The following is a 12,057-nucleotide window of genomic DNA, read 5'->3' as shown; positions in this document are numbered from 1 at the left end:
ATTTCACATCCATTTGATACAATTTGAAATCATAAAAAGCAGCATAAGCTAGAAAAAGTCTTATGGCTTCCATTCGGGCAATAGGGACAAAGGATTTATCAAAGTCTATTTCCTCTTCTTAGTCATATCCTTGTGCCACCAATCTTGCTTTATTTCTAGCAATGCTTCCATCTTCACTTGTTCCAAGCCGGTCACTTTCTTTCCACTAGGCTTAAGAACTAATGTCCATACTTGGTTCTTTTCAAACTCATAAAACTCATCCTCCATTGCCTTTACCTAAGAGGGGTCATCAAGGGCTTCCTTGACGTTTTGAGGCTCCATTTGAGAGAGAAAAGCAATGTTTGTTTCTTTATTTCCTTTTCTAGTGGAGGAACGAGTTTTAACACCATGTGAGACATCCCCAATGACAAATTCCTCAGGATAATTCTTTAAGAATCTTCATTTACGAGGTCTAGTGGACTTGGAGGTAGATTCAGTAACTAAGGGATTCAAGGAACTGGTGGTTTCAGGATTTCTTCCAGATTCATGAGACAAAACAGAATTGTCTCTTGCTAAATCTACAGCAGCTGCAGTTTCTGATTCAATCGGCTTAGAATTCTCATTTTCATGATTTTGTGCCTTTTCATCATCCTTTTGAACTTGATTTCCTGCATCACAACCTTCCAAGATACTTTGAACCAAGTTAGTGTCACAAAATGTAACATGTATGGACTCCTCAATTATTCTAGCATCTTGATAATAAACTTTATATGCTTTACTATTTGTGGAGTATCCTACAAATAAACACTCATATGCCTTTGGATCAAATTTTTCCAAATTATCTTTGTTATTTAGAACAAAATATTTACATCTAAAGATATGCAAGTAGTTTAAATTTGGTGGGTAACCTTTTCAAAGTTCATAGAGAGTTTTCTTTAAAAATTTTCTTATGACGGGTCTATTCAAAATGTGGCAAGTAGTGTTAACCGCTTCAGCCCAAAGGAATTTTGGAACATTGCTCTCACAAAGCATAACTCTTGTCATTTCTTGAATGCTTCTATTTCTTCTTTCCATAAAATCATTTTGTTGCGGTGTTCTAGGTCAAGAGAAGTTGTGAGATATTCCAAATTCCTCACAAAAGGATTCAAATAATTGGTTTTCAAATTTAGTTCTATGATCACTTCTTATAGAAGAGATCTTTAAATCCTTTTCATTTTGAACCTTCTTGCTAAAAAATTCAAAGGCCGAAAAGGCTTCTTTTTTGTGTGCAAGAAATAAAACCCAACCAAACCTAGAGTAGTCATCCACAATTACTAAACCATCATGTTTAACACCTAAACTTTGAGTTCTTGTTGGACCAAATAAATTAATATGTAGCAATTCAAGTGGTCTTTTAGTAGAGACGTCTTCCTTTGATTTAAATGAACTCTTTGTTTATTTTCCCATTTGACACGCATCACAAATGATGTCTTTGTCAAATTTTATCAAAGGAAGGTTTCTTACTAATTCTTTCTTTACAAGCTTGTTTATTTGAAACATGCTAGCATGGCCTAATCTCTTGCGCCATAGCCACTTTTCAGATTCTTTAGAATGAAAACAAGCTACATTTTGATTCTTTAGTTCATCAAGGGTAAGTTCATACACATTATCACAACGCTTAGCAATAAACAACACATCATTGGTCTTTTCATTTATAACACAGCATTCCAATCTTTTAAAAATCACCAAATAACCCAAATCACACAACTGACTTATACTTAAAAGATTATGCCTCAAACCATTTACCAAAAAGACATCATCAATAAAAGTAAAATGATCATTACCTACTTTTCCAGCAGCCACAATTTTACCTTTTCCATCATCTCCAAAGGTCACAAAACCTCCATCATACTTGTTTAGTTTGATGAAGAAAGTTGACCTTCCAGTCATGTGCCTTGAGCATTCACTATCCAAGTACCATATATCCTTTTTGTTCTTGGATGCTAGGCAAATCTGCATTAAGACTTCAAGTAACTTTAGGTATCCAAATTAATTTGGATCCTTTGAAGTTAATCCACCTTGGTTGTCCAAGTGCATTGAAATCACATACAACATTGTAAATTTGGTTTCCTACCATTCTTTTTTCAATGAAACATTGTGAATGTGAGTGACCAAATTTCTTACAATTAAAACAATGATTTTCTTATGCATGTTGCTGAAATTGAGGTGAATTATGATGCTGAAAATGATTAAATGACTGAAATTTTTTGGTTTTTGGAAGAGGTGCATTTCTTTTGACAAAATGATTTTTGTTATGATTTTTCTTTTTTGCAGAAGTATTCCAACCAGAGTTTTTGAAAGTGTTTTGGCTTTTTGAAGATGAGGTTCTATAGTTAAAAGTTAGTTTTTTTAATGTAACCTCATTGGTCGTAACATAGCCTAGACCCGACTTGGTGGAAACAGTTTCGATTCTTGAAGACAAAGCATTTTCATCTGAAAAGGAACTTCCAGATTTCTCTTCATATATGGGAACATGTCCCAAAACAGATTTGTTCATGTTGGAGTCAGTTTTTGATGAAAAAGGCCAAAAAAATTGTAGGAGATCTATCAAAAATAGCATCATCATTTGTCATATATCCTAAACCAGATTTTTCATACAATGGTCTTTGACTTGCAAGTAATTTGTCCAAGTTACTAGAACTTTGAGCAAATCTTGCTAAGTCACCATTCAATCTTTTAATCATTTCATTTAATCTTTCATTTTTAGTAATAAGCTCTTGAGAAGGATCCATAATGTGATTTCCTTTTAATTTTTCAAGTTTAGATTTTAAAAATCTGTTTTCTTCAATAATATCCAAGGTACATTCAATTTTCTTCACCTTTTCTCTCAAAAAATAATTTTCAACTTTCAAAATTTCTTTTTCAGATTTACATTTACTATATTTTTCTAGCAGTTTTGTAGAATTTTTTGTGAGATCATCAATTATAATATGTAAATCATCTATAGACAAATCATAGTAATTTACCTCATCAAGTTGATCATCACCAGCCATGAAGCAGATATGTGCTTCGCATTTGGAGTCTTCTTCCTCATACGAGTCATTCTCAAGATCTTCCCAAGATGTCATGAGCACTCTCTTCTTTTCTTTCTTCCCTTTGTCCTCATTCTTGAGTTTTGGACAGTTGGATTTAAAATGTCCAGCTTCCTTGTAATGGTGACAGATCACTTTGCTCAAGTCCTTCTTGTACTCCTTTTCCTTTAAGCTTGAACCCTTGTACTTGTCTTTGTTCCTCATTAGCCTTCTTAGTCTCCTAGCAAAAAACACAAGTTCATCATCTGAAAAACCATCACTAGACTCACTCTCTTTTGATTCTATTTTTGACTTAAGAGCTATTCCTTTTTTCTTTGAGTCTGGGTTTGTGTGTGTGGTTTCATAGGCAAGGAGTTTTCCTCTCAGCTCATCATAGGTTATGGGACTTAGGTTATTACTCTCGACTAGGACAGTGGCAATTGTTTCCCACTCCTTTGTGAGGCTTCTGAGGAGTTTTCTCACTAGGATTTGTTCTGAGTAGGTTGTACCCATAGTATCAAGGTTGTTGATTATGATTGAGAATCTCTCAAACACTTCATCAATGCTTTTTCCATCCTTCATATTAAACATCTCGTACTCTTTTCGCAGCATATCAATCCTCGTTTCTTTGACCCGTTTAGTGCCTTTGTGTGTAACTTGGAGTTTCTCCCAAATTTCTTTGGTTGTCTTGCATCTAGACACCTTTCGGTACTCTTCAAAGCTGATAGCACATTGAAGAAGGTTGATGGCTTTAGCATTCAGCCCCACTTTCTTCTTGTCGTCGTCATTCCATTCAATTTCTTCTTTTGGAGTCACCACTTCATCAGCACTTGTCTTTGTTGTAATCTTGGGGCCGCTCACAACAATCTTTTATGTGTTGTAATCAATGGATTGGATGAAGATCCGCATCCTCTCTTTCCAGTAGGCATAGTTCTTCCCGTTGAAGAAGGGAGACCTGTTGTTTGACTGGCCTTCTGTTAGAGTGTAGGCAACTGTGGTTGTGCCCAAGTTGTTCGCCATTGGACCTTTGCTCCATGCTGTGAAGCTTGATTCTTGAGACATTGGCTCTGATGAAGGTTGTAGAAGGCTTAGAGAAGGGGATTGAATCTATGGCCTTCTTTTACTTTAATAGAAATAAGCCTTTGCTTACAATCTTTTACTTAGGATCTGTTTGAACTGTGCAGCAAAAACTTTATGAGATAATTTGGTTTTGTCTCATAAATTGCAGAGAGACAAAACAGTGCAGAGAAGAAGAAAATGGCACCAGCATGTATCCTGGTTCAGTTGCCTTGTGCAATGCAACTTACATCAAGTCTTCACCACAACAGGGGTGAAATTTCCACTATAGTTAAAGTATTACATACACCAATTCCACAAGATTGACACAATCCTTTTCCTCTCAAGTTCTAATCTAACTTAACTTAGCTTAGCTCTGCTAATACCTAACTCTTCACTCTTAGTGCTTACCCAACTAAGAAAGGGGTACCTCAATGGTACAAGATACAAGACACAAGAAACAACCTAAAGAAATCTGAAATCACTCTAGGCTTTTCACTCAACTGTATCACTCAGCCTTTTAACACTCATTGGCTTTTTCTTGATCTTTCTCTTATGCCTTTTTTCACTCAAGAAATTACAAAAAGATATACATTAAAAACAAAAATTACAATCTGTAAAATATGAAGGAGATTGATGCTTCAACAACCTCTGTTGCTATACGATAAACCAGATTTACTTGACTCTGGTTGAGTTCCTCATTCTGGCGGAATGCTTCTTTAACTAGAAAGCACTGTCCAAGTTGATGAACTCTCCACAGAGAAAACTTCTCAGAACAAAATCTCAAATCCTGGTTCTCTCTCCTTACCTTCAGACTGAAGTGATTTTCCTATTTGTATGAGCTCTGGCTCAACATCTAGGGCTTACTTCACAAGGTCAGTTTCTTGAACCTATGGCTAGCTGAAGTCTTTCTTCTTCTTTCTTCTATCAGCCCCAAAAATCAGGGATTTTGAAGTCACAGACAAGTGATACAACTTCCTTGAAAATAGATTTTCAATAGATTTGATAAATCCAAGCCCTTAGATTTGTTTTGCCTCCAAGAAATAATTGTAGCCATTGATTCACAACATAGGTAAACAGCCACCACTTTCTTCAATTTTTCCCGAAATGGTATGTGTAGAAGGTAGGTTTCAATCAAGCTATGAACATGCATATAAGTGGAAACAATCTACCTTTATCTTCTGATCAAGCTAGAAGAGCCCTTTGCTTTTGCCTTCATTTATTTGACATTTTCTTCAAGAAGCTTCTTCCTCTTTTTTTCATTGTGTATCATCTGAAAGACAAAGCTTGCAATGAAGAACTCTCTTTTTCTTCTCTGTGTTATACCCAAAAGACATCTAGCATTCCAACTGTTGATTTCTTGCTTTTGAGAAACCACGTGGGTGATGTGAAAGAGATAAGAGAAAAAAGATAAAATTTTGGTTCAATGGTGGTGGAAAGATTCAGAAGCAATTGGGACTTGAAATACTTAGTTAGTAACTAAGTTGAATGAATAGATATGGATGTGGACCACCACTTTTGGGCTTGGCTATTCTTGGGCCTATTTTCTTTTTCTCTTTATTGCTATATCCAAAACAATATAGATTGTCAGCTCAACAAGGCTTTCCTTTGTTTCAATTTGCATTAGGCTTGGTTGAGGATTTCATATACTTCAGCATATTTGATTTCTTTGTTTCGTTGGTTTGGGCTGCTACATAATTATTTTGGGCCTACATCACTAAATGAAATAATTAAACCCAGTTAGATATTTAACCCAATAAATCAATGTTTATAATCATTATTAAATTAATTGTATAATATACAGTAAATACGGAGGATAACAACAGTTAATTGGCAGCTGTTTATCAACTCGCCACAATTTAGCACGATAGCAGTGGTTATGGTAGCAGTTTGAACTTCTGCTACAAAAGGAACTAAGATAGTGGCGGTTAGCTTTCTTACTGCTGCAAATCAAACCAAGAAGAGAGCCAACGGCCTTAAGTGCCCCGTCACTCACTCGACCAGATGTCCAAAGTTCTAAATCACTCCCCCTTCTCCAGCCCTAGCTAGGGCTGACAATGGGTAGGGTAGGGTAGGGTTTGGACTTACCCTTACCCTACCTGCGAGTTAAAAACTTTCTTAAAATTCTACCATACCCTATCCGCGAGTTGAGAATCTCTCAACCCTAACCCTACCCGCATCCTAAAGTTCTAAACCCTACCCTACCCGATCCTACCCGCAGAAAAATAAAAATTTTTTAAGTAAATATAAAATTCAACCATTCTAAATTTCATACATATTAATAAAATAGAAAATAAAAAACTAAGTTTAAGTTAAAATTAAAAACAATAAAATTAGGGATGTTCGCGGATCGGATCGGATATGGCCGAAAATTCGATCCGATCCGCACAATTTCCATCGGATCGGATATGATATCCGCACTTTTTAGTGTCGGATCCGATCCGATCCGATTGGATCGGATATCGGATATATCCGCATAATTAAACATTCTATTTTTAATTATATTTCTATGTAAAAAAATTCGATAAAAATATTTCTGTCATACTTTTAAACTTATTTATTCCTAAAATATTTTTAATCAAACTCTCTAAATAACAAAAATAAAATAATACAATATATGAATAATAATTACTAACTAAAACATACAAACAAGTAAACATAATACCAAACATATATATATTTATTTATTTTTTAATTATTATAGTGCGGATCTGCAGATCCGCGGATCGGATATGCGGATGTAGAGCAGATATCCGCGATCCGATCCGATCAATTTACGGATCGGATCGTATCCGCAATTTTCGGATCGGATGCGGATATTTACTGCAGATCTGTGGATACGATCCGATCCATGAACACCCCTATTCAAGGATGATACTTTAGGCCGCTCTCAAGAGTGAGCAAACATGAGAGATGATGATGGTGCAAAATGAGTATTCTTTGGAGGGGAGTGTTTTTTAGAAGGAATATCGGGAGAAGCATATGTACAATTCCTCTAATTATTGTAATCTATTTTCTTCTAAAAGGCTAAGATTCTTGACTCATGATATGTTACTATGTTTGCTATTCCTCATATCACAATTCAGAGAACAGTCTGCAACAGTCCACTTGGGCTTGAGTTTCAGTTGCACATCACAGAAGCTCTTTGTCCTACATTAAGTGAGCCAGGTAATTAAAAGGACACTTTCTACATGTATCCATATTGAATCGATACAAGTGACACAGATGTTGTATGAAGTTAATATATCATGTGTGCAGGATTTCGTGCACTTCTCCACTTTATGACAGGGTTATGTGTCTGTCTAAACAGGGGAGATGTAAATTTGAAGGCCCAGGTTTCAATTGCCTTAACTTTTCTCACCTTTGAGAAAATCAGTTTTCAGAAGCTTGTTTTTGGACAAAGCTCATCTATTATTCTAGCTTTTTGAGTCGTCTTTGAATTTGAATCATGACAGTGATCTAATGAAGCTGCTGGGCACTCTCTTGTCTCAGTTGTTGTGGACCATATATTTATTTGCATCAAAGATTCTGGTATATCTACAACCTTTTACGTTATTTGATTGTAATCTCCTTTATTGATGATCAAATATCATAAAGCTAATAGTTTTTGCATATACATGGCATATAAAATAACCATACAATTGCCATTAATTTGCAGAATTCCAGCTTGAACTATTAATGCAATCCCTTTTTCTCTCTTGGGTAATTTCCTTGATTATATTCTTTTTTGTGTCTTTATTTGTGAATCATTATCCGCGATCCGATCAATTTGCAGATCGGATCGTATCCGCAATTTTCGGATCGGATGCGGATATTTACCGCGAATCTGCGGATACGATCCGATCCATGGACATCCCTAAATAAAATCTTAAAAAAATTCAACATAAAATTACAAATAATATAATCATCAATTAGCTTAATGGTTATTTCAAGTTTTTATAAGAGAAAGATTATGAATTCAATAATCACTTTTTTCACTACATACATAACTTTTACATATATATTATATAATATATTAGGAGTGTGGGTAAGGTAGGATAGAGTACGGTATACCCTAAACCCGTGCCCTATCCTACCCACAAGCAAATTCGCACTTTATCCTAGACGATCCTACCGAATGGGTTAGTCCCCGTTGGATACCTGCGCGTAGGGTATATATTGTCAGCCCTAACCCTAGCCTAGCTTCTCTTCGACCACCCACGCAGCGCCACCATCGATCATCACCCCCCCCTCTCCGTCAGAACCACAGAACCACCACGAACAACCACCGCGAAAACCTTTTCTCTCTTTCTTTTCCCCTATCTCCTGCCTTCTCTGTCTCACCACCGGCTACCATCCAGTGCCGCCGCGACCATCTTCTTCCCCTCCTCACAACCTCGCACTGTGGCTCTCTAGCTCGCCCCTGCCTTCCTCATTCCTAGTCGCAGAATCAGAACAGAGCCACTCTAGTTCCAGCGAGTTCAGACGCAGCAGCGGCTAGTCACTGCCACTGCATCCCTTTCTCCTGAGTTCTTGCTCTGTCCTTCTTGTTTGACAATTATGAAGACTGTTAGGAGAATTCCTTAGGAGGATATAGAATTATTCTTGTATTTTAGATGACATTGCTTCATTTGAATGCCTAGATTCCTCCTTCGTTTGGATTAAATTGCCTCTATCTTGTAAGGAAGAGAAAGATCTTTCAAATTGCTCCTTGTTCTTCTCTGTTTAGTTTATAAATAGTGGGCAACTGGGCATGCACATTTACAAAATTTATTTTAGATTGCAGGTGATTCTGAGAAGTTGATAAATGTGTTATTTGAGCTTGCAAGACGCCATGCCCCCTCAACCATATTTCTTGATGAAATTGATGCAATCATTACTCATTAGTCAACGCGGTGAAGCACGCAGCGAACATGAAGCAAGTAGACGGCTAAGAACTGAACTGCTCATACAGGTGATGCTTTATTCTTAAACTCAATATAATTTCATAATCACTAGCTTAATGATAATAACATAATTAGTATTGAAAACACTTTATATGTTAGCTGTCCTTGGATAAAATCAACTATGATAGAATTCAAAGTTCTCGCATATATTGGACTTGTGCCTGCTGTTTTTGCAATGGCTACAAGCTTGAGGATGTACACAGCTTGTCAGCATCTTCAAGCTCAGAGAATATATATATATATATATATATATACATATATAGTATAAAATAAGATAAGAAGCTAAGCTATAGCTAGTATTAGTTTAGATTTTTACAATCTTCCAAACATTTTTTTTATGACAAGCTAAGTGATGAGGACTGTGGTTAATGCCCCACTTTCTCATGTAGTTTTGAAGTTTTATATCAAATCTATCTAATAGAACTACCAACTTTGTAAGTGGAAGGAAAAAAATAAAAAGAAAATGGCTTGGTTTGTGGCTGAGAGCACATAATAAAAAAAAATTCAATATTGTCAGCTTTCAATTTAGAATCATTTCCTTGTCTGCCGCAGGGATTTTCTTCAAGAAGAAGCATTAATTCATTCATTCGCAGCTATTGGTCGTTATATATAATTTATAACTTATAAGCATATTAAATTGAATAAGAATGCATGCATAGTTAGGAGAAAAGCTTAGTTGGCACGTCTGACATACATGATACATACATGTTATTATATATATGATTTAATCTAAATAAAGTGCCAATTAATACCAATTCTCTGGCTTTTCTTACCATAGGTAATCTAATTACTGTTGTAGCTAATGCTTTGCTGCTTAGTCATTGTAGTTTTTAAACCTGTATTTGATTTGTCATTCAGTTATTATGCTATTCATGCTGCTGAACTCTCCTCAGATGACACATTATTTTATTGTAAGTAAGAATTTAGCTATTGTGGGTAATCAAAAGGTTTCTGTAGCATTTTGATTTGGTATCGATTAATATGATAACCATGTGTAAGTATGCTTGTAGTTACGGCTTGCATTGTGCTTGCTGTTTTTGCAATGGCTACAAGCCTGAGGATGTACACAGCTTGCCAGCATCTTCAAGCTCAGGCCAGGGCTCATGCAGCAGCAACAACTGGATTGCGTAGCCATACCGAATTATGGCTTCATGTGCCACCATCCATAGAGTTTGTTCTATATGAATTTTCCAAATATATGAAGAGATTACAAGCATAAAGGATTTTTCTATACACACTAAGTTTAATGGTAATAATTATACTTGATTCTTAAAGTTGAACTATACGCTATGAGTTCTTATTTTTTTATGTAGATTTCTTATGAGGAGAGAAGAATAGTAGTTGATTTTGATTTTATTTTTTTCTTTTTGTTATACCATTTTATTTTTTCCCTTTTGTTTTACCATTTTTGTATTGCAAGAGCGTTCAGTGGATATTGCACACTCCTTTGTATTGTTCAATATTTTTTGAGTAAATAATTTATAAATAAGTATTTTTTAATATTTATATTTTCAATAAAACTTGAATATTTATATTTTCAATAAAACTTGAATATTTATATTTTCAATAAAACTTGAATATTTATATTTTCAATAAAAATAATAATTATACAGTGAATATAAAAAATAAAATTGCCTTTAACAACAGAATCTATGTTTGTAATTGTTTTATTTTTTTCTAAATTATTATTAGTGTTAGTGGACTAGTGGTATTGTTCATATTGTTATCGATTAATATTGTGCAAGAAAAAAAAATGACATCAAAATTATACATATAATTTTATACACAAATGGGCATTTCAATTTTTTTTTTTGGTGACTAATGGGCATTTCAATTTGATATTATGAAATGTAAATATTAAAAAAAATGAACTTATTTATGGAAATAGAGTATGTGATCCAATGCCTCAGCGCTTGGACTAGTAAAATAATAAAAGTTGAAACAAATCAAACAATTAAACAAATAACCTCGAACAAGCTTGATACTACCCTCACTCTCTCAGGTGGAAAGCACTCTTCCTTTTTACCCTACTCTCCTTCATTGCAAGAATGTTATCATTGTTCTCATTCTCACCAATAATGTTAAGGTGTGCTCTTCAAATCCCAAATTCTGTTTCCCACTCTGCTCTCCGTCTTTGCTTCCCTTCAACTTCATCCCTACACTCTCACTCTCAGCCCCAATCGCTTGATGAAGCTGTTGATTCCTTCACTCGCATGCTCTCTATGCGTCGTACTCCTCCCATCATCCAATTTAACAAGATTTTGGGATCCCTTTCCAAGACGAAGCATTTCCACGCCGCCGTTTCCCTTTTTCAGCAATTGCAAATCAGGGGAATCGCGCCCAGCGTAGTTACTTTGAGCATCGTAATTAATTGTTGTTGCGGCATGGGTCGTATGACGCTTGCTTTCTCTGTAATGGCCAAGATTTTCAGGATGGGTTTTCAGCCTGATACCATAACATTGACAACAATCCTGAAAGGTCTCTGTCTCTCTGGTAGTGTTGAAAAAGCAGTGAGCTTTCATGACAGAGTGCTGGCTCATGGATTTCACTTTAATCAAGTCACTTATGGGACCTTGATCAATGGCCTCTGTAAAACCGGACACACATCAGCTGCTATTCAAATGTTGAGAAAGATCCCACGGTATGGCATTGCTCCTAATGTCTTCATGTACAGCGCAATTATTGATAGCCTCTGCAAGGATACACTTGTAAGTCAGGCTTTTCATTTATTCTCTGAAATGCTTGCTAAGCGAATTTCTCCCGATGTTATCACCTACAACGCTCTAATTTATGGATTGTGTCTTGTGGGTCAATATAAGGAAGTCATTGATTTGTTAAGTGATATGGTGCTTAGAAACATTACTCCAGATGTTCATACCTATAGTATTTTGATCGATGGGCTATGCAAGGAAGGAAAGATCAAAGATGCTAAGAGTGTATTGGCTGTAATGGCAAAACATGGTGTGAAACCAGATGTGGTTACTTATACCAGCTTAATGGATGGATATTGTTTGGTTAATCAGGTAAATAAGGCAAAATATGTATTC

The 12,057-nt window shown here is 35.6% G+C and overlaps 1 protein-coding gene and 2 long non-coding RNA genes across 4 annotated transcripts in view; all 3 read left to right on the top strand.

Moving 5' to 3' along the window:
- On the top strand, positions 6,768-7,830 carry LOC107644125. Its single transcript, XR_002348021.1, has 3 exons — positions 6,768-7,069; positions 7,172-7,616; positions 7,744-7,830. It is a non-coding gene; the product is annotated as an uncharacterized LOC107644125 (long non-coding RNA).
- LOC110262519 lies at positions 8,623-10,180 on the top strand. 2 transcript variants are annotated; one of them, XR_002347144.1, is made up of 3 exons: positions 8,623-9,018; positions 9,869-9,925; positions 10,021-10,180. It is a non-coding gene; the product is annotated as an uncharacterized LOC110262519 (long non-coding RNA). The 2 variants fall into 2 exon arrangements; XR_002347143.1 differs by having other exon boundaries at positions 8,623-9,925.
- LOC107641104 (putative pentatricopeptide repeat-containing protein At1g12700, mitochondrial) overlaps positions 11,089-12,057 on the top strand; it is a 15,857-nt gene continuing 14,888 nt past the window's right edge. Inside the window, exon 1 of the mRNA XM_021123961.1 lies at positions 11,089-12,033. Within this exon, the coding sequence (XP_020979620.1) occupies positions 11,089-12,033 (945 nt within the window). The remainder of the gene's footprint in view (positions 12,034-12,057) is intronic.

The sequence above is a fragment of the Arachis ipaensis genome, chromosome B05 (assembly GCF_000816755.2).
Source record: "Arachis ipaensis cultivar K30076 chromosome B05, Araip1.1, whole genome shotgun sequence".
Taxonomy (NCBI): domain Eukaryota; kingdom Viridiplantae; phylum Streptophyta; class Magnoliopsida; order Fabales; family Fabaceae; genus Arachis; species Arachis ipaensis.
This window is presented reverse-complemented; position numbering and strand designations above follow the sequence as displayed.